The sequence below is a fragment of the Sitophilus oryzae genome, unplaced genomic scaffold (genome assembly GCF_002938485.1).
Source record: "Sitophilus oryzae breed Bouriz unplaced genomic scaffold, Soryzae_2.0 scaffold_1973_pilon_pilon, whole genome shotgun sequence".
NCBI lineage: Eukaryota > Metazoa > Arthropoda > Insecta > Coleoptera > Curculionidae > Sitophilus > Sitophilus oryzae.
In genome coordinates, this window is record NW_022146694.1 from 534,740 (window position 1) to 558,635 (window position 23,896).

The 23,896-nt window shown below is 34.7% G+C and overlaps 2 protein-coding genes across 2 annotated transcripts in view; one reads left to right on the forward strand and one right to left on the reverse strand.

The window, feature by feature from the left end:
* LOC115883614 (leucine-rich repeat-containing protein 4C-like) overlaps nucleotides 1-23,896 on the forward strand; it is a 119,990-nt gene that overhangs the window by 91,181 nt on the left and 4,913 nt on the right. Inside the window, 7 exon segments of the mRNA XM_030901970.1 lie at nucleotides 3,756-3,949; nucleotides 10,071-10,553; nucleotides 10,555-11,554; nucleotides 11,557-11,606; nucleotides 11,609-11,815; nucleotides 21,482-21,665; nucleotides 22,974-23,146. Of these exon segments, the coding sequence (XP_030757830.1) occupies nucleotides 10,074-10,553; nucleotides 10,555-11,554; nucleotides 11,557-11,606; nucleotides 11,609-11,815; nucleotides 21,482-21,665; nucleotides 22,974-23,146 (2,094 nt within the window). The 5' untranslated portion in view covers nucleotides 3,756-3,949; nucleotides 10,071-10,073.
* LOC115883613 lies at nucleotides 4,322-5,003 on the reverse strand. Its single transcript, XM_030901969.1, has 2 exons — nucleotides 4,610-5,003; nucleotides 4,322-4,563 (listed from the first exon to the last, which is right to left on the reverse strand). The coding sequence occupies exons 1-2, from the start codon at nucleotides 5,001-5,003 to the stop codon at nucleotides 4,322-4,324; spliced, it is 636 nt and encodes a 211-aa protein (XP_030757829.1).

Sequence of the window (23,896 nt, forward strand, 5' to 3'; positions counted from 1 at the left end):
AAATGGTAGAGCACAGTATAAATGGCCAGGGAGGTACCTGGACCGTCTGATGACGTCAAGCAATTCGACAGGACCAAATTTTACAAAAAAGTGAAATCAACACATTTCGGCAGTTACAATAAAGAGTACAAAATGCATTCGAAAGTATAAGAAGATCTATTCAAAAGCTATAAATAAAATTGAACGAAAAATAAATTTGTGCAATAGGGAGGGTGGTAACCCTTTCGAACATGTAGACTATGTAAAGCATTAGAAACTAGTTTATAGAAGTTAATTTATTCATAATAACCACGATTAATATTATGCAAATTATTAGATCGTACACTGAGAATTTCAAATTCACAATAAGAAAAGTTAAAAATAATATCTTTAAATTGTTGATTTGGATATTATTTATTTGAATCTTTCAATTGGCTCAATTTTCCTTATTCAATGTTAATTAGCACTGATCAATATTGTGATGAATATAATCAGATTAAATAATTTAAAAAACAGAGTCGGACTTGAATTTTTTTTAAATAATAATTAAATAGTTTTGTTGCTGTTAAGGTACCTAAAACAAAAAAAAAGTATCAAGTGTGGCATATCATTGTACTCATGAGACTGAGTTCAGAGTTCTTTCAAAATCTGAAATAAAAAATGCAGGTCCATATTTAAAAAAATTAAGTTGGCCTCTGTATCTCACAAATTATCAGCTAATTTGAAAATCTAAAAATACTATTAGATAGCCCTAATAAAGTGGCTATGAGAATGTGCAATTAGTTTTTTTTTATTTTCTAAAAAGTAACGACAGGAAAAAATAAAATTAGTTTTCAAAAAAATCCGTTTTTTTCCAAAAAACTCAGCAATCCTTGAAAATTTTAAAACTTTTTTGATGGCATCTTGGTGAACAGCCCAAGGCGCAACTTGGCCCCAATTTAACCATCTTCCTATCTATTACGGTTTCGGAGATACCAATGCTCGTACCTCGAATTTGTAGCACCCTGTATATCTTAAAATCTCATTCAAATCGGAATAACGGTTTTTAAAATATCTCTAACGGACAAACGACGCACTTTTGTATAGAGGTAAATTATGTCCAACGAACTTATTTTGATTACAAAAATACGTAGTCATTATATGTCTACGCGATATTGGGACACCTTGTATTTATAGAAAGCCCAGAAACTTATTATTAAAAACCAGATAAAAATACAAAGATAATCTGTACAAAATAGGAATTATTAGTGTACTTCTCTTTGTAGCACTGTTAGATAATTTTAAATATTTTATGGCACTTAAACAGCACGCTGGTTATCTTAAAGTACCAACATGGGTACTTTATCTTGATACATTACGTTCCTCTCACCACCGGGCTAGTGCCCATATTTACCGACCGTATCTAATAAAATATCTCGTCCAACAACAGCGAACAACGAATACCTGTTGTAATATCAACATATCCTTATCTGCATCTTATTACGTGGTCTTAACTATCTTTCTCACTTAATTTATGAAGAACCTCCAGCAATATCTATGGTACGTCTTTTACTATGTACCGGATGATAGTAAAATACTCTGTTCTATTCACCGTCACTTTAATATTGTTAAATATTAGAGACAGATTACTTACATTGACCTGTATACAGGATTTTTCACACTACTAGTTCATAAAAAAAATTCAGGAGCTAATGTAGATTCAAACTTGAATATTAACATTATTTCCAGATGTTCGTTCTTTTCAAAATATTTGCCACTTCCTAGCATTTCCAGTTAAACTGGAAGTGGCCACCAACTTGCCCATTTTAAATAGAATCACCTATACATATGTATGTTAACATTAAACCATCTTTATATTTTGCGTATAATGTAATATAAGTTAGTTTACCCTAATTTTTGGGAGAGCGAAATATAATTGGAGTGGTCAGAATTAAAATGGATCAAGTCCACTTTCCTACTATTTTAAGATAATCGTCTTTTTACGTTTATAAAATATTGTTTTCTCCGCTAGAGAAATGAATCAAGTCATATTTCACGTATTAAGCAGCTATAGCCTGTTTCTGTTTGGTTTCTGAATATTCTGTTGATTCCTTTCAGAAGTGAAATGGACCAAGTCCATAAAATTTAACGTTGTGTGCGATTTTAACACACGTGCTAAAGTTTAGAGCTATTTTTTTTTGATAAAATGGATGACAATGGAACAAAACCTGAACCGTTTGGACCAAGTGAATCAAATTATCAGCCATCTGAAAGGTCTGATTCTATCGATTCTGCAAGTACAGTTTGATTTATCATTCTTTTCACTATTACTACATCAATAAGTTAGGCTGTTTTTCTTACAAATACTTAGATATCTGACATGTTGTTCGTCTGAATAAGACCGCACGAAGAAGAAAAATCTTATCATTTCATATAGACGTAACGTAACACACTCTAAAAGGCAACACATGAAAGATCTTCTTCCCTTTATCCCACCTATAATACAATAGACAATGTGAAGTCAACAAATCCTTTAACGACGAAAAAAGAATGTACCGATGAAGCAATTTATATCTAAAATTTCAAATAGTATTTTCAGAGATAAAATGGTTCAAGTCCAAAAAAGTATAAACAAACATTCTTAAAAATTACCACAGTTGTATTTTCAGTTACTTTAGTTTGCAGTTGCAAACTAAAGTAACTTCAATTTAAAATATAGTAAAGCATTGTGTCGAGTTTTCTTCTTCAGCTTGTTATATTTTAATTAAGTAACATTAAAAAAACTTTAACTCTCATTTTCTCCAATTATCTTCTAGGACTTGATCCAGTTCACTTTTGAACCCCTCAATTATTTTACAGGCATTAATTTTTCACAAATTTATGTGAAAATATGAATTTCTGCATTTGCTGCAATCTATGGTTGCAAAAAATGCAATGCAATATTTTTCCCAATAATTTATTACCTAAGGGGCGTCATTATTAATTATATGAGGCTTCACGTGAGGCAATTACGTGAGACTTTTTGAAGATTTTTGATTTTCCAAAAGAGGTATAGTTAAAACATTATGTCATCGAACACTATATCACTATATGCAGTAACCAAGAATCTCTAAAGTCTGAACTAAATAATATTAAAACTGATTTGCTTCAGAATGGTTACTTTGCAAAATCCCTCGACAATATTATATTAATTGTAAGTCTGACTTATCAGACAATTGTAAGTCATGACTCCCCATTGGTGGGCCAGCCTGAGGAGGATACCCTCTCTCTCTTGACGATTCCATATGTGAGAGGAACATGGGAGAAGATCAGGCTATAAATAGCCAAGTAGTATAAAATTAAACTGTTTTTAAGTCTGGGACTACCCTAAGGAGTATCCTAACAAAAACAAAACCGGAATCATGAAAACAAGAGAAAGAGTGCATTTATCAGGTACCTTGCGAGTACGGTGAGTCGTATATTGGAGAGACAAAACGTCCTCTACTATACATGTACGACTTGACGAACATAAAAAAAACATACGCAAAGAGGTGAAACAATGAAGTAGGGAATTGCAGATCATGTGTGGTCTAAACACCACAACATAATATAATATTCGGATTGACAACAAAGAACCTTATTGGAAAAAGCGTAAAATTAAAGAGGCCGTATTCATATCTAGCAATAATAAAGTCTTTAGCAATCCAAGTATGGAAACAATATATAATTTTTGAGAATTGTTTATTTAACAGTATTATACATATTACAGGTTTATGAAAAAATTGACGTCTAAACTAAATCTCAATTTTCTGTTACAGAATCTTCCAATCCATCAAGACTTCCAATCGGCTTTTTAACATTTCCAATACCAACCGAAATCAACCGAAAACAGCCGGACTTAAAGAAAACCGATTAAATGGATTTGGCTACGTCATCGTAGACTTCACGACCATGGTAGCGGAGATGAGCAGCGCACGATAATGACGATAGTGACCCGATTTTAAATCGAACGGTAAGTGGCGACTATGTGAATGTGCATGTGTGTGCGTAAGAGCAAGTTTAACGGCCGATTATACCGGCGGATTAACTGTAAGGATGCGTTTTAAAAAGGCCACGGACGACCCACATATCGTGTTCCGTCGCCGATGCACAGCTTGTTATCTTACCTTATACTACATATTTCCTTCCAATTCTAGCGGATGACTAACGAAATCGCTACACAGGTTGCCGTTTGATTAGTTTGTTTCATATATATAATCGGGTACAACGTTTTCCGTCTTCCGATTCCTAATCTCCATCACCTCTTTCTATCTCCCAATCCATCTACTTCCAAACCTTTGTATAAAACTTCTTTATCAATACCCTCTCTCCAGTTCTTGCGTGGTCATCTTTTTCTTCTACCTTGAGGGTTCCAATTTAATATTTTCTTTGGGATTCGATGTTCTTCCATTCTTTGCACATGTCCATACCATATTAATTGCTGAGTTCTAATGTCATCTACGATGTCGTGTTTTAGTTGCATTTGACGACTTATGGTTTTATTTGGTATTTTATCTTTTCTGGATTTTCCAGCCGATCTTCTCCAAAAGTCCATCTCCGTGGCTTTTAGCGTTCTTTCAGCTTTCTCTTTTTAGGGCCATACTTCAGAGCTGTAGGTAATTATATTTTTTACGATGGAATTGTAAATTCTTTTTTTTGTTTTCTATAGTTATATTCTTATCCCATAGTATTCCATTTAGCTTCGAAACTGCTTTTCTGCCTTGCATATTTCTTTCCAATATTGCTTCATCCAGTGTTCCGTCTTTGAATATTTTTATTCCGAGATATTTGTAGCTGTTGCAATGTCTGATGACTTGTCCTGTTGCTAGGCGTAGGTCTTGTTGATGTCCACTAATGCACATGTATTCAGTTTTTTTAATATTCAGTTCCAATCCCCATTTCTCATACTCCTCGATAAGGTTTCGGGTCATGTATTCCAAGTCATCTATATCTTGTGCTACAACAGCCCAGTCATCTCCGAATGACAAGGTGTACACTGTAGTATCATCATCTACTGGTAATCCCATATAACTACAATTTCGCTTCTTTAACAGTTGGGGGAGCTCTAAAATGTTGATATTTTTTATGGTTAGATAAATTTATTTAAAAGTACTTAGACAGCCACTAAGGAGCTGCTTTCTATTGGATTGTAACTCAGTGACATTCTACATAAAAAATCTTCATAATTTTAGCCTTCTCTTTCAATTTTATCACAAAATAAATGTCAAAACAACTCCAGTTACAACGTAATTCTAAGCTACTTTTATATTTCTAAATCAGAAAAAAACCACACTATAAAATTATTACACAAACTAATATTTACTAATGATTAATAAAAAAAACTTTGACAAGTTAAACCGGTTTATATGTCTATAGCTTCCTATTATTTTCAAGCCGCGTTATACCGATATATCGACTGCATTCTAAATTGCATAATTGACTTCCTCGATGGATGTGTGTCAATGTCTGACCTTGTTCTCCGATTTTTATACGTTCGATCGTGTGCTTTTTCCTATATCTTCCAAAGAATGCGTTCGAAATTTTCAACTTTTTTGAAGCGTGCGAATTGAAAAATTAAATTTTTAATAGTTATAATAATTTTAGTTAGTTTATATTCACAAACTAATGAACTAAACACAGCCAGCAATAAAATGGGTCTCAAAATGAATTTAGCAAAAACTAAAGTAATGTACAACGAACTAGTGGAAAGAAAAGACATTTTAATATGTAACACAACAAGGGAAATAGTAGAAGAATATATAATTTGGACAACTAATACACAGCTCGGGATCTCTATTACCAGAAATCAGCAGAATAATTAAGTTAGCATGGAGTACATATGGAAAAAACTTAATCATATTCAAATGTAGAATATCACTCTATCTAAAGAAGAAAATATTCGGCCAATGTATACTACCAGTCATGACCTATGCATGCGAAACCTGGACACTTCAAACGGACATCATAAAAAAAACATCAGGTAGCACAACGCTCAATGGAACGAAATATGCTAGGAGTAAATGAATACAGTGGATACAACAAAAATCCCAGGTAATAGATGTCATCCACAGAGTCAAATCCCTCAGATGGACCCCAAAATTACGGCATGGTACCCACAAGAAATTAAGAAACTTAGAAGAAGACTGCACCTGAGATGGGATCATGATCAACCATAATTGGAAATGGTTGAATAAGCTGAAAATGATGATGATGAGACTCTTAATCTCAGGTTCGTGCATGAGACTCTTAATCTCAGGGTCGTGGGTTCGGGCCCCACGTTGAGCGCCAAATAATGTGTAGCGTTTTTTTTTATAACAACTACCACTGCGAACGGCAGTTTTTCATCGGAGAGCAGTCGTGGATAAGGTATTTCACTAGAGAGAAAACTAATCAATAACAATAAACAAAAAAATACAGATATTGGGCGCCAGGCATGTACAGAGAAAGAAAACACAGTTGTATATTACTTAAAACTAATTACTATATTTATTCATGATGGACTGTGATGGTAAATAGCATTGTACAATTTTAATAATTATTATATGGTTATATGTCAACGAAAGTGGTGTTAAGAATTGTACTAAATATCTATGAAAACAACTATGATAAAATACAAGACATGTAAAGTTTAAGAGAATATATGAAATGTAACATTACTTTAATTAATTTGATATATTTTATATGATGTAAGTGCAATAATAATATCTATAAAAAAGTAATACTATTACAAGGCGTAATATAGTGAAACCTAAAATCTAAATCACTTAATAATCTAACCACTAAATATAGTCTGTCCGATATTATTTAAAATGTACGTTACTGTTTAAGACTGAAAATCAACTAAAAACCAGAACCTAAATCTACACTTAGCTGTTCTTTACGTAATCTTGCTTCAAAGAGCAGCAGCGTGAGGTGGTCTCGCATCTCTGTACTCGGCCATCTAATACAACAAAAGGGGGCCAGAGTGAGGACACCATGAATTGATACAGCCGTAACTACTGACTAGACTGAGAAATGGGAACGAAGCAGCATGGGGCTTACGCTGTATCCATACTGTAGCAATATGGGGACACTACCCGTACCTTGGAACACTACTAGGACCTTGGATATTGTCCGTAACTTGAACCATAACCTTGGACACAGCCCGCCCATAAGACAACGGTACAGGGGAACACTACCTGTACCTTGGATACTACTAGGACCTTGGATAATGCTCGTACCTTGTAAATAGTCCGTACCTTGGACCCTAAAAATACGAAACTCTTGTTTAAAATCAAACAAGGTCTAATAAACAAAATGAACCTACCTCGAAACACTTCCGAGGGCTCAATAATAAACAAAAGAACTGTCCTTTCTTCCATTTAACATTCTGGAGGACAACAGCAAAAGTACACCAACGTGTCAGCAAAATACAAATACGAGTTAAGGTGGGTCAATCCAAAACTCTACTAAAAATATTCAATAATAATATCAAATCTATAAAAGATAATAACTCATCTTTACCTGTAGCTTCGAAATGGCAGCTGATTCAGATTTTGCAGCAAGATTTAAATTGCCATTTCTAAAAGCAGGATTTGCGACCGTGGCCAAAAACAAAGTGAGGTTAAAACGCAGAGAGGTGCCTTGACATATGACAAGGATTTTGACAGCGCGCGCCTCCACAGAACAGTGAAACGATAGCAGGGTTGGCGACTAGGGAACGTAAAAATTACGCCAAGCGTGCCAAATAACTATCCGGCCTAAACGAGAGTGAATCCGGTGATGATAGGCCAGACATCATATATTATATATAAAAAAGACATGTAACGAACTAAAAACGTTACAATTTATTTACTATATTATTTTATATTAGTTTTCAAGGGACAATTTTAAAATTTCAATTATCAGTACATTATGTTTAAATTACATTATAAAAGAATAGAAAAACATACATTAAAAAAGAATAGAAATTGCGGCAAATTCTTGTTGCAACCATAATCTTACAATCTGACTTACGGGACAGGTGTTTTGCATAAGGCTTGGGAACGTTTTTTAAGATTACCAATCCCTTCAAAGAGACTATTGTTTACCATACTAACCTAGTTATAGAGCTACAGGATACATAAAAATAGTGTAAGATTTTAAGTAATTTAAGAAAAACTGCATCTATTTTTAAATTAAAACTGAACAGGTAACACTGCAAAACCAATCGAATGTCAATATACCTTAAGTTGCCAACCTATGATTTTATCGTTGTCAAATGTAATTTGTTGCAAAAAAAATTAAATTAACATCTTAATTATGTAGAAATTGCCAAGCCAAATTTGAAAGCTGTAGCAAGTTGCGCTTGCAACAACTCAATTCCCCGTTTCTGCACTATCTCTCTTGCTAGTTTATTTCGATCTAGAAGATTGTTTGTTGTAGTTAGAACGAAACGCCCCGTTGATGTCGTAAACCCGATTACGTCAGGAGTAAAATGTGTATAATTTTGCATTTAACAGCGTCCATTATTAAGAAAATGGTACAGTTAGTTTATTGTTGCGGTGAGAATTTTCTCCGGCTGGAGATGTTTGCTAATGCAGACAAGACTGACCGAGGGAATTAGCGCCAGTTTTTTCTTTCATTGTTGATTTTTGCGCAAAATGTTTTTTTTTCTTGTCTGTCAGTAATATAGTTTGTTATTAGTTCTCAAAATGAATCTGGTTTATTTGAAATTAGACATTTTCAAACCAAAACTATTTTAATTAGATACTGCTACTACTGCCATTACTCGCTGACGAGTATTTGACACGCATCAGAAGATGGTTACGCAAGGCGTTTTCTTTCAAGAGCTTTTCCGTAACTGAAAAGCCCGATACATAATGTTATCACTTTTCCATACTCATTACTTTCTTGCTTCTTTACTTTTTGGTTGTCGTTGTTAACTGAGTTTACAATCCTTCTCCATTGCGTTCTATTGTGCGCTCTATTCCTCCCACTGATTTTGCATGCTTATCCCCGTTAAGTTTTCATGGAAAATATCCTTGTACCTTTTGAGTTGTCCACCCGGTTTCCTCTTACCGTCTATACAACCTCACCATAAAGAAGAGCTTTCGGTAGGCGGTTTTCTTCTATCACGTTTGAGACATGGTGGTACCATTTGATTCTTAACAGTTGTCTACGGTGTCTCTATTGCAACCTGTTAATTGCGTTCGTGTGCCGTTCGATTTTGTGGTCAAGTCATGATTGTAGATGTCAATCTTTTAGTTAATTATTATACCACGGATGAGCAACCCCTTTTGCAAAATAGGTCAGTTTAATAAAGGTCATTAATTAGGTCAGTTAATAGGCATAACTGGCATACTTCTGTGTTAAAGATAGGACTGGAGAATGTAACCCTGAGATCAGAAGATCACAATGAATCTGAAAAGGTCGCAATGCAATAGGTCGATAGCCACCTCAAAAATTTAATCTTAATGCCCTGTGTCACAACCCAATACACTTTTGATACATTTTCTGTCATTACTTATCAGGTCTGCCATAAATTGTGACAGTTTCCTTTATGAACAGTAACTGTAAAGTCAACTGTAATAAGATCGGAGAACAAATTCCAAATTTAACCAACCAATTAAAAATTTTGACTCCATTAATTTTCCGAATTCAAACAATGCAACTCTTTTATTGCTTTTCATGGCTAAACTCGCCATACCATAACCAGAACCACCATATATACTAACGTACTAAATCGGATTGATGCTATATACGAGCTATTTGTAATTACTGTAATTGTTACAGTAATTATGTTCATGTTATATTTTTCAAGTATCCATCGAAACGATTAGAGGTAAACGAACTTCCTTTCCGCATTTCCTTAAAAGAGCGTTGAGAAAAAGTCTAGTGTGATGAATAAACTACTAATGCATTATTCAATTAACTAGATCACATTTAATTAATTTTCAGGCATGAAATGTTAATTTTTCACTAATTAATATGTCGTCTAATTTATTAGTCAATTTTTTAATTCATATTTTAGATTTTTTAACCTTATAGAGATATAAATCTAGAACTGAGTTGTTTAGAATCATTGTTTACTAATTTTAAAAGCCATGCTAATAATACATTTTTATAATTTTCAGGCAATGAAGAAACCGCGTTTCTCACACCTCCTGATATGGACTGTCCTGGTCTCCCTAACGTCAGCACAATGTCCCTGGCACCTAGACATTCCAGACCTCCAATCCTCCTGTCTCTGCTCGTACAATTTAGGACACGAACTCTCAGTGCAGTGCGACATGGTCAACTGGCCCAAACTCTTGTCGGCTTTGAGTAAATTCGCCACTCAAACTGCAGTGGACTTACTTTACGTAAACAACTCAACTATCGGAGTGTTACAAGACAATATTTTCGTTAACCTTAAGGTGCATAACATCCAGTTGTCTGGATGTAAAATAAGGACTGTTGAAAGTACCGCCTTTACCGGTCAGGAACAGCACTTGAAAAACCTAAACTTACAAGATAATGAGTTGACTGCTGTACCAGTAGAAAGCTTGAGACCCTTACAAAACCTTCAGTTATTAGACTTATCTCACAACCGAATAAGTAATGTACCATCAAATGCTTTTTGAAACTCTTTACAAACTCTCAACATTAAAATTATCAGACAATAACGTAACCTTAGAAGCAGACGCATTAAACGGCTTGGAAAAATGCTTAAAGAACCTAAACCTAAAAGGAACAAGACAAACAAAAGTACCTGAAGCTATTCGAGGAATGAGAACTCTAGCTTTCTTAGATTTATCACAAAATAGTCTGAAAGAACTTCCTGGAACTGATGGTGACGAAATATTTGCAGGATTGGAAGCTTTAACTGCTCTAAATCTCGAAAGAAATATCTTGCAAGAACTCAAACAAAACGCTTTCTTAGGAGTAAAAAATACTCTAAGCTCCTTGAGTTTACTCAATAACTTGTTACCTGACTTTCCAACAGAGGCTATGGCAACGCTTCAAGAACTACGAGTTCTGGATATTGGGTTTAATTTACTCACAGATCTACCAGAGAACGCCTTCAAAAATAATCCCAGTATAACTCTACTGGCTCTTGATGGAAACCCTTTAACCACAATACCGTTTGAAGCTTTGTCTCACCTGAACAAGACTCTGAGAGGGTTAAGTTTAGGTGGGAGATTCCTGCATTGTGATTGCAGGTTATCGTGGGTTGTTGACTGGATACGTAACGGAGACTTACAGGTGACTTCTCGTGAAAGAAACCCCCAATTTTGCGGAAGTCCTCCTAAGTTCAGGGATAGAAGTTTCTATAGTATCCAGCCAGAGGAATTGGCTTGTAGTAAAGACCAAAAAAAGCAGAATGGTACTAAAAGTAAACTAGATTCGATTGGTGTAGCTACAGTGGTTAGTGCGAATTTAGATGATTTAATTGTTGCTCAGCAGGACCAACCAATAACAACTAGTACAACAACTACTAGTACTACTACGACAACTACCAAAAAACCGAATACAAGTAAATCAACGATATCAACTACGAGTACTTCATCTACTTCAACCACAACCTCATCTACGACATCTCAAACCACGACGACCAAAAGTAAAACCAAGCCAACCACTGCATGGAAACCACTCAAAGACCTTCGTTGGTGATGTCGGGTTTTTCCGGCTAGTAAGTAAGGCTGATGATACCAAGGAGGTGATTGTTAAGAATGCTTTCAGGCAGGACAATTCGGTGATAATACAGTGGGGATCGGAAACGGCTAACATATTGGGATTCAGGGTGGTGTACAGGTTGTTTGGGGATAAGAGTTTCAAGCAAGGACCACCGTTAGAGGCCAGCGAGAGGGAGTTTAAAATCAAAAACGTTCCGTCACAAGTAAGTGTGATTTTGCATTATTTTAATTTAGGTTAAGTAAATATAAAAAATCTTCCCTACATAATACTTGATATCAGTTTTATAGACCGTGATTTTGTTGGCTAGAGTCAAGAACAGTTAACCTAATAGATCTGCTCATTCAGCCAAAAGTGTCCGCCAGGTGCATGCAAAAACTACTTGCTTTGTGACATCATTGTAGCCCTTGTCATGGTTATTAGTTCTTATCCGGCAACCAATAATACACACACGTGCATTACTGGTTACCGAATACAAAACGTTCATTATTTAGTTTATTTATTTAAACACCTTATATGTATGCAGTATAGAAAATTAACTGTATAAATCGTATTAAATACTCGGATAATGCATTTTTAAGAACAGCAGTTCCCAGCGTCACCCTTTGCAAGCATTCTTTTTAGAGTACTTCCATATTTTGCTTTAAAATAATTAATAAACAAAATCGTGGGCACTTAGTATGCACTTTGTCACAATCCACAACACAAAATGAACGTATTTATTCACTCTATAGCTCTAAAAACTTTAAAGACACCTTTTTCACATTTAAAATTGACAAAATAATTAACTCAAAATTTCTCAGCTGTTATTTTTATAAGTTTACCATAGGTAACTAATAATACACACTATCATGACAAGGCCACGAAGGCTTTGACAAGGGCTACAATGACGTCACAACTGTCAGCTGAAGCGCGGGAAGAGGCGAACGTACGTCTTATGAGGATGAGCAATCCTATTAGTTTACCGTTCTTGGGCTAGAGTAATTTATGATCAAGCTTTTATTCAATAGAACTATTACATACAGGGTGGTTGTTATGCATGGAAACGGTCGATTATTAGGTAAAATATAGGAGGTACCGCAAAAAGTTAAATATAAAAGTTATAGGGTTTATAAATATCTATTAGCGGGTAATAAATTTAAGTATACAGGGTAGGTCATAAAGTCGTGGCACATCAAAGTTTCATGTTTTTTAAATGGAACCCCCTGTATATTATTACATACTTCGGTTCTTCCTTCAATTCTAAGCAAAAATCGAAATACACCCAATGTACCTCAAACCAACCGTTTCCGAGTTATTGACTTTTGAAAATATCACTTAAACAATTTGATTTAATTAATTTCGATACTATGTTCAGTTTCATTTAACGATGCCATTCTGCCGAAACCGTGATACTTAATAATATTTGACATTAGTTCTCAAGTTAGCATTTATAGATGTATAAAATGAGAGTAAAGTCTGGAAATTACAACATTTTCGTTTAACATTTCAATTCTTCAATTTATGTACATTGTGTATTACGATTATTGCTTAAAAATGAAGGAAGAATTGAAATATGCAATAATATACAAGGGGTTTCATTTTAAAAAAAATAAAGTTTGATGTGACACAACTTTATGACCGACCTATTTCTCTCCCTTAAACTCACTGAAGAATTAATTCAGGAAAGTAAGGTACAGAGTGTTGATAATATTTTCTATTATAGCATGCATATTTAAATATCTTTAAATATCTCAAAATTCAAAGCTTGTAAACATATTTATTTATTTAACTCTTATAATAAATGCCTTATTTTATGTCCAAGGCTCCAAAAATTAAATAAAATACAGGGTGTTCCATAAGAAAAAATATAACTTTGGTATGGATCCTAGTTCTGGCATACCCTGTACATTTGAAAATAATTTTAAATTGTACATATACTAATAAAAGAATTGTTTCTACATCTGTAAAGAACTGTGTAAAAAAATGTAAAGAAAAAAAAATTAGCAATTAGTTATTTGAATCTTCTTTTGAAACTTTGTAAAACAATATTTTTTTTTATTCAATTTTCAACGGATAGCAATATGATTTCTTATTATTCTTTTTAACAGGTCTCCACAATTTTGTTACGAAGAACAATTATAAAAAAATAACCGCAAATCATTGCGATTGCTATTAGAGCAAACAATACACAAAACAAATAATTCTTATTAAAAAACTGAAGAGTTAATTACGATTTTGTAATTAATAGCATGAGAAAATAAACCTGCTAGCCTGATAATTAAACGATCAAACGAACTTACCTGAAGTTCGATCGTAATTATTTGATGAATCTGGTCCCAGGACATCAGTTGATTATTTACTATGTAGTCCGCCCCTGGCGCGTGTGCTCACACATGTTTAAAGTATTTTCTCCTGTCGCTCCTTTCCTCCGCGATCCGTCTTCATATTGTTTAAATGATGCGTGAAAAATCGCAACTAAAAGGGGTCAGCCAAAAAATGGCGTTGGGTAATGGGTGGGAACTGATGTCCTGGGACCAGATTCATCAAATAATTACGATCGAACTTCAGGTAAGTTCGTTTGATCGTTTAATTATTTTTCAGAATCTGGTCCCAGGACATCAGTTGATTATTTACTATGTAGTTGTTTAAAGTTGTTGCGATTTTCTCTATTTTTAATTAGGATTTTGTTCTAATTATTAAAATAAAACACCGCAGGCTAAAAGAACGTAAAGAAATATATTTTCTTAACTAGGACCTACTTCAATATAAAAGTGCAAATATACTAAACGGTTAGGTATCGAGTGGCCCTAGATTTTTAACAATAATAAGCAGAAGTTAACATTTGGTAACTGAACATAAAACTTCTAAATCCTAATAAGTACAGAAGTACATAACAAAAAACGAAACGAATCTTAATCTAGTCTGTTAATCTTAAGATTGCTTTGGCAAAATCAGTCTTCTTGGTTAATGGTCGGTTATAGTGCCTAGCAAATGTTGCGGTTTTTTCAGACCACCCAGCAGTACGACAAATTAGCTCTAGAGAAACCCCTGCTCTAAAAGCCGCTGAATTCGATGCATGACGAGTAGAATGTGGTTGAAATTGACTTGTGTCAATTCCTGAAGCTTTTAGCGCCTCTTTAACCCACCGACTTAGGGTTTGCTTGGATGCTTTTTGGTGAGGTTTTGTAGAAGTAATGAAGAGAAAATCTTGATTTTCCCGAAGAGGCTTAGTTATTTCTACATAACTTAACAATGCCGAAGCCGCACAAAGAAACGAATTTTCCTTAAAAAATGGAATGTGTAGGCAAGGCTGTGTTTTAAGAGTACCAGACGTCTTAATCTGGTCCGAGATAAAAATTTGGATTTTTTCCTCGTCGATAATAATGTTTGAAAGTCTAATTAGCGAAATTGTTTGGAGACGTCCACCAGTCACAAGGGCCAAAAGACTAACCAGCTTTATCGATAAGAGTTTTAGGTTTTGTGTGGATATACCGCTTAGATAATTCAGCAAAGGTTTGGGATCCCAAGTGGAATCATACTTGGGTCTAGCCGGCCTTAATCGAGAGGCCCCTTTAAGAAATCGCTTCAAATTAGTGTCCGATGCTATATTGTTTGTGAGAATCAGAGAGAGGGCTGACCGGTGGGAATTAAATGTACCATATTTAAAAGGGTGATTATCAAGAAGTTCTTGTAACTTCGCTAGGAACAGCCTCGAAAACAGAAACATTTCTTTTGTGGCAAAAATCCCACCATAATTTATAGGATGTGTTATACTGCCTCATTGTGGCCTCCGAAATTGAGAATAATGCCGTTTCCACTGCTGATTAGGGAACCCCCTTTTTTACAAGTGCCGTGCTGACAATCTGCCGGCAACCAGGGTAAGCTGCCTCCGGAGTAGATGCTCTTTCCTAAAAGGACACGACAAAAGATTATCACTGGGGTTGAAAGTGATTATATCACCTATTAATAGTTTTTTAAACAACGGGTACCAAGGCTGTACTGTCCAGTATGGTACTACCACGATACTCTCTGCCTTGTCTTGGATAATCTTCTGAAGCGTGCGTAGGATTAACGAAAAAGGTGGAAATGCATAAAAAGACCACCGGTTCCAGTTCACGGTAAAGGCGTCAACTGCTATGTATCCTGGATCTTTCTTCCAAGACACATAGTTTGCACATTTATTATTAATTCCAGAGGCGAAAAGATCTACCTCTGGTTTTCCCAGAGTATTTACGATACACTCAAATACCTCTCCTGATAGCTCCCACTCTGTTTCCATAGCAGTTCTCCGTGATTCAGATACTGCTTCACAATTTTCCTCTGAAGATATATACGATGCAAGAAGCCAAATGTTCCATTCTTCACACCACGACCATATTTTTCTGGCTAATTTGCTTAAGTTCGGATACTGAACGCTGCCCATGCGATTAATGTATGATACGGCGGTTGTATTGTCTGCCCGTACTAAAATGTTACAGTTCGATAGATCCTGCGCAAAGCATTTTAGTCAAAATATGGCCTGAAGCTCTAAATAATTAATGTGATGTTTTTTATCCCGCTCTGACCAGAATCCGTGAGTCCGATCTGTTCCATAGCAGGCGCCCCATCCAGTTGTGCTTGCATCGGTATATATTTCAATAGGAAAAGTGTCATGCCTAATATCGTTGTAGATTGTCAAAATGTTATTATCCCACCAATACAGGTCGTAAGATAAAGTAGCGTGTGGGACCGACATGGTGACATTATAATTACCATGATTTTGTAGCAGAGCCAGAAATGTTTCCCTCTCAAACTGTTTGACATACAGCCAACCATATTTAACTGCAGGGCATGCCGAGGTTAAAACTCCAATGAACTTAGCAAATTCCCTGATTTTACATTGTTTTTTGCATGTAAAAACCTGAATTAACGATTTTATTTTTAATCTTTTTTCCATTGGAAGTTCCGACCTTAAAGTCTGGCTGTTAAAAATAAGACCTAAAAACTTCTGGCTCGTACTTGGTGTTAGCCTGCATTTTTTATAGTTAATTAAGAAACCCAAACTCTGTAGAAGCTGAACTGTAAATACAGTGTTCTTTTGACAATCATCAAAAGTATCGGCTATAATTAAAAAATCGTCAAGATAATTGACACAAAAAATTCCACATGTTCTCTAAGAATCTTAATTACCGGTTTTAAAAGCTTTGTGAAATAGAACGGTGCTACTGACAAACCAAATGGCAAACAACCAAATTCAAACAACTCTCCCTCAAAACTAAATCTTAAATATTTTCAATGTCGTTTATCTATAGAAATTAAGAAATAAGCGTCTTTTATATCTATTGTAGTCATAAAGCTATTACTAGAAATCATTTTTTTTTTTTTTTTGGCTGTGCGATAGTCTTCCATCTTAAAGTTAGGAGGTGTTATAAATTGATTTAGTTGTTTTAGGTTTAATATAAACCGTTTTTCACCATTAGATTTATTGGTAAGAAAAATACCAGATAAAAATTGGATTGGCTGGGGCTGGTATTTAACGACTGCACCCTTACTAAGCAATTCTTTAATTGCCATAGCCATTTGGCTTCGTTCCTCTGAAGAAAGATGCCTTGATTTCGGAGACAAAAACTGTGAGGGAGTACATTTAAATGGAATGACATAACCACTTATGCAAGACAAGAAAAATGGGTTTTGGGTGATATTTTGCCATTGTTTATAAAATAACTTTAGCCTCTGAAATCAGCGCTTCTGATGAGGGTATTGACTCCTCCGTGTCGGGGCATGCCCTTTGTGTGGTCTCGTTTCCCGCTTGGACGGACCGGACGCCCCCGGTTTAAAGGACCGGATGAGCCACCTCGGCTGGTGTATGGTCTGGATGTCTGTGATCGGCCGGTAGCCACCCCTCCCCCATTTTTAGAAGCGGAAAAGGTAGAACTCTGCGTTTGGGGACGAAGGTCATTGGCTGTTCTTTCCAATGTTTTAGCTCCCTTGACATTTTCAGCTAATTCGTTCCCAAACAAGTACACCCCTGGAACCCTAGTCAGCTACTACTGTCTATTTGCTTAACATGGGTAAAATTAAAGTACGTCTAGTCTGAGAAATGTCAAAAAAAATAAATTTGAAAAAATTTGTCCAGCTTCCGTAAGGAATGGCAAAATCTTTTCACGCATAGTTGGCGAAATATTCTGACCCTCTTCCAAAACCGCGTTAAGACCTTTGCCCAATGATGACAGGCCCCTGCCCAGCTGGTCTTGAAAATCAGCATGACATGAATCCCTTTTTATATAAGCCGCCGAAAGACAAGGTAAAATTTCCTTGTCGACCAAGGGGAGAATATCAAGGCCTTACAGTTTTCTGGGACGCAGCTAGTATTCATCAATTGTTCCTTTTTCTCCTTAGATAGGCCGGATGTTAAGATTTTTGACCACCTAGCTGTAAGGGCCTGGTGCAAAGTGTACCCATTAGCCTTAGTTTTATCCGGATCCTCACCGAGTAGGTCTAACTTCAGTCGGCAAGGAGACGTTATGAATAATTAACGGAGGGGTGCCAGCCGTTTGATCGTTTAAATTATTCTTATCATTCAGAATGTTTGTCGCGCCGCCCGGACCGCGATCCACATCCATTGCATTGGTAGCCACGCCGTACAGACTATGGTCTACGCTAGGCAATCGCCGCCTATCTGGTGTACCATAATAAGACGCCGAGCCGCGCGGACTGCGATCGTCATAACCAGAACCAGACCGTCGATGATGACGACTGCTTGACCTTGAATCCACCGAGGGTGTTGGCTATTGGGCCAGTACGGCCCACGCGCCCGCTGAACTAGCGCGCGCGACCGGATGACTGAGAGGGGGAACGCCGCTGACGCCGTGGCGATCGCGACCTCGCTCGTGATGTTGCCCTCTCTTTCTCAAGTCTCTCTAGCCTTCTCAAACGCTCCTTTCGTGAAACATGGCGTTCTCGAGAAGAAGACCGGCTTTTCCCTTTGTTTTCCCCCATAATATCTAGCTAAAGAGAAAAGAAAAAGCGTTGATGGAGGATGATAATCTCGATCAACGACAAGGTAACAAGCTTGTATTGTAAGATTATAGAAATAATTACTTACTGTTTTAATTTCGGCGTTCGTAAACAAGCGTAAAAAGCGACACTTCCGCACTGCACATGCACACAGAAACGAATGAAGACGGATCGCGGAGGAAAGGAGCGACAGGAGAAAATACTTTAAACATGTGTGAGCACACGCGCCAGGGGCGGACTACATAGTAAATAATCAACTGATGTCCTGGGACCAGATTCTGAAAAATAATTAATAAAAGTTACGGGTTCTTTCGGAGGATTCCATTAAATAACTGATGTCCGTGGTATCATATTTCGTCAAGAAGTTTATTTGAAACGTGACTCCCCACAAATTACCTAATTTCGTTTGAGAAAAAATATAATAAAAAATATTTTTACTGAAATCAAGAGCAACAGTGACAAGCATATTAATCAATAGGCATATTAATTTAAAAATAAAAAGATATTTTCATCAAAATTTCACTTTATTTAATAGGGACTTTAGAATAAGCCATAAAAAACAATTCGTTTTTATAGAAATAGTTATTTTTTATACAACACGATAAAATGGTATTTTAACGTCGACCGAAAAGATTAATTCACGAGTGATGAAATCGCCAGTGAATTAATTTCGGGAGACGATAATGCAATTTTATCGTCGTGTATAAAACATTATTTTTTCCATAGCGAGTTACGTTTTAAAAAATATTCAGAAATTATTATTTCAAGGAATTTATTACAAGTAGAAAAAATATTGTGCTGGGTTGGCGTTGGTTTCTATGTAATTTGACAAATAAATAAAGCTGTCTCCTTAATTGTCAGTTTTGAGTCAATATTTTTTAATTTTCTTTCGTGTCGATTGCTGATTGAATTGGAGCCAGAAATGGCATAAACGAAATAAGTAAATTACCAACAGATATTCAGGCTGAGGCGACAAACGCCATATTCAAACCAATTCCATTTAAATCCCAAATAACTTATGAAAAGAAATACAAAAATTTTCAAAAATGGAAGCAATTAAAAAATGTGCGAGAAGAAATAAAGCTTTTAATCTATCCTCGCTGTTAAAGTATCATTTAATCTACCCTTGCTGTTAAAGTACTATTTTATCTACTATTTTTGATAGATATAAGGTAATTTTAACAGTTGCTAAAATATTTGATGAATGAACGTTGCAATGTTGGAACGGCTACTTTTTATCACTTCAATTTTAGACAGAATATACAGGGTGTTTCAAAAAACCCGTGCCATCTCTCGTGGGGAGATTCCTTGCGTAAAAATAAGATTTATTTTTCATATCAACATAAAACGATTTCTGCTTTGTTTCGTAGCTACAGGGTGTTAAAGTCTTAATAATCTTTCGATTTATTATAATTTTCTTCCAAGTACTTTTAGTGATTCGAATGAAATTTTGAGGGTAAAAGTTACTATAAAAGCGATATATTTTAATACTAAAAAAATGGAGTTAAATTAATCAGGGACGTGCATATGGGTTATCACTAGAATATTTAAAAAAAAACATGTGCGCCACTGACCTTTTTTTATTTCAAAATTCTATAGGCCGTTTAGTGCCAATTAAAAGTTATCTCTTGATATTTTGTCGAATTCGGCCTCCTTGATGAGATAAACGCAATTTTATTAATCACAATAATTAATAAAATTAAAATAAAAATAAAATTAACAAATTATATATTTTACCTAATTTATTATTTAATATTATTATTATTAGTTATTATTACTAATAGTTCAACCTACAGTAATTTCAAATAAAAAAATAATGGTATTTAAGGTAATTACAAAAAACTTATAACATCCTGTAACTGAAACTATGCATTTCCATACCCATGTTTATAAGAACTCTTTTTATACTTTTTTGATGAGGAATCAATGAGTACTTATCTAAAACTTTCGCAAGTTAATTATATTACATTTTTTTAAAGGTTTCTATTAGACTTGGATCTAGGCAAATTAATAAAATTGCGTTTATTTTATACAAGGAGGCCGAAATCGATAAAATATCAAAAGACAACGTTTAATCGGCATTAAACTGCTTACACTATTTCGCTAACAAGAGAAAAACAGTCAGTGGCGTACATGCTTCTTTAGAAAAATATTCTAGTGATAACCCATATGCAAGTCTCTGGTGAATCTATCGACACTTTTTTAGCATTAAAATATGTAGCACTTATAGTAACTTTTACCCTCAAAATTTCATTCGATTCACTAAAAGAGCTTGGAGAAAATTATAATAAATCGAAAGATTATTAAGACTTTATCACCCTGTAGCTTCGAAACAAATCAGAATCGGATCTATGTTGATATGAAAAATAAATCTTATTTTTACGCGAGGATTCTCCCCACGAGAGATGGCACAGGTTTTTTGAAACACTCTGTATATAAGTTTTCTTGTAAAAATTTTGATCAAAGTTTCACTTTTTTTCCATCGGTATCATATATTACTTTTGATTGCGTCATATATTTCAAGATAACTGGTCGAAGAACCGTTAGAGCCGCCATGTATGCTATCAGGAATTTTTATTGAGCGAATTTCGTGAAAGAATTTCCCAAATTAATAAATATAGGTATTAATTAAAACGAGAATCCCATAATAAAAATAAAAGCCATTCATTTTTCGATATTATGTTCATTATAATGAAATGGTGGTTATTTTTTTTGTAATGTCACAGTTATTCGGGGGAAAGTCATGTTATTATTGTTTGTTATCCGTTACACTCTAGCAGAGATGGTTTTAAGTTCAGAAGTTAATCTCTACCATGTTCAAATAAAACAACAGCTGTTATAACTTATAGACAATGTAAATTATGTAATAACTTTTTTCTTAATCTTATTTTAGGAATGTATTATCGTTTGTGTCGTGTCATTGGAAGAACTCAATGTCTCGCCTGACAATGTACCTTACAGACAATGTAAGGAAGTTAGGACAGTGTCTTCAGCCTCATCAAACATGGACAAGATCACTATAGCCGCCAGTGCTGCCATTTGCGGCACTATAGTGGTTGCAGTCATCATTTTCATAGGTAGATATAACTAAATAATAGTGTTTAAATAAAGTGTTTAACTTAAAATTGTCCTCTATATGTAAAAAAGACGAATAATATAATAATAACTAACTAAATGTCTTTTATCCCAGAAAAATATACACCATACTCAAATATTTCAGTATTTCATCAAGACTGATATCAATTTCGTCAAGATTGATTAATCTTGTCTAATCATGTATATGGATATTATTAATTTAATAATCACGGCACTCATAGGATTATATCAAATGGCTTAATCACCATTAAATCTTGGTGCGATTCGAACCTCCTGAGCCTAAACACTTCTAAAACTAAAGCTTTGTCGTATAAAAACTCGCTGCAACCTTTTGTACTTAACAACACCACCATTGACGTAAAATCTGTAAAATTCTTAGGGCTTGTTGTAGACAATTCTCTGAAATGGGACATGCATATCGACGCTTTGTCGAAAAAATTAAGCTCTACCTGTTTTGCATTAAGATCTGTTTCTAAGGAGCTTAACTTGTCAGTGGCTAGAACTGTTTATTGTGCACTTTTTGAGTCGCACCTCAGATATGCCCTTCCATTCTGGGGTACGTGTTGTGCGACTCAATTTGACCGCATTTTCAAGCTCCAGAAGAGAGCTGTTCGATATTCACTGGGACTAAACAGCAGAACTCATTGCCAGGACTTTTTTAAAAAATTAAAAATATTAACTCTTCCTTTCTTATTTATATCTGAATCCATTTGCCTAATACGTAAACATGTATCAGCTTCTCAAGAAAGGCCATCTCACACTTATCCGCTCAGAAACGCGGAGCAAGATCTTTATCTACCTACCCCACGCTCAGAGTTAGTTAAAAGTTCAAAAAAATGCACAATCACCTGCCATTTGAAATCAAATCCATAACATCATTTTCTTCATTTCGCAAATCATTGAAATCTTATTTACTAGACCAGGCTTTCTACGCCGTAAATGACTTATATTTTGATAACCGAATTTGATCTTGTAAGCACTGATCTAATGTTTGCTATCACTGTATTTACCAATGACATCGAAATAAATTTGTTTAGAGGTCATTGATATTTACTATAAACTTACTATTTCTGAATTTTATTTTTATTTTTTTATTCTTTGACATTGTAAACATTTATAAATGTTTATTTTAAACAATAAGACTGACAATGTAATTTTTATAATGTTTCTGTTTTGTATTCTCTTTTGTTTGTTTGTTTGTTTACCTTTACTGTTTGCTTTACTTTTGTCTACAAATTGTAAAATTTTTTGACAATAAAGGCATTTAATTATTTATTAAATATTTTCAGCTGCTTCTCGTAGAAGATCGAGAAAACTTCAAGAATATCATCAGCAAAAACTGAACGGAATAAAACATGGAATACCTGTGCCAGGATTGCCTGTGAACTGCTGCACGTTACCTGTGAGTCCTGGAGAACCACTGTCTTCACTGGCCGCACTCAATGCTTACAATAACAGTAAAGTAAGTGATTAATCCTGATATTTGGCTTCAGCTATGTTAAATTTGTTTCCTCAGATCAAAAATATGATTAGACAAAAAAAAAATAGAAAAAAACGAACAAAAATATCATAAATCATAACGAAATACCCAAAATTAATAACTAAAAACCAAACCAAACCAAATGCAAAAAAAGGATTTAAAATTATTTGACATACTAGGGCAAAATATATTCCTCCGTCAGGAAATGTTTAAACATTAAGTGACACAAATTTCCCATATCATGAGTGTGAGACAATATTTTTGTCTAATTATATTTCTTCTGTGCTTTAAAGACATAATGAAAATCACACTGACCAACGGTATCCAAAAATAAAACCCTTTGTCGGCAAGAAAAGAAATGCAAAGTTAAGAAAAAAGTGTAGTTAGGTCATTAGCAGCTGGCAATATACAGGGTGTTCCTTAATGACAAGCTAATCTCGTATTTAAGGAGGTGATTCTTGAGCCTATTGTCCAGAAAAACTATCCATCCAGAAAAAAAAAAACTCATATGAATATAATATGTCCTATCATCTTAACTTTTCAGATACAGGGCGGTAAAATTTTCTAATTTTTTTTTCAAAATATCTCTGATGTTATATTTGATACACGTCTTTCATGCATAAAAATGCTTATTTTGATATACAAAAAAAATTGTTTTATTTCTTAATTTTCTTCTAGCCGATGCAGAAATGATTTCACAACAGTCACCGCATCAGATTTCCACCGATTTGA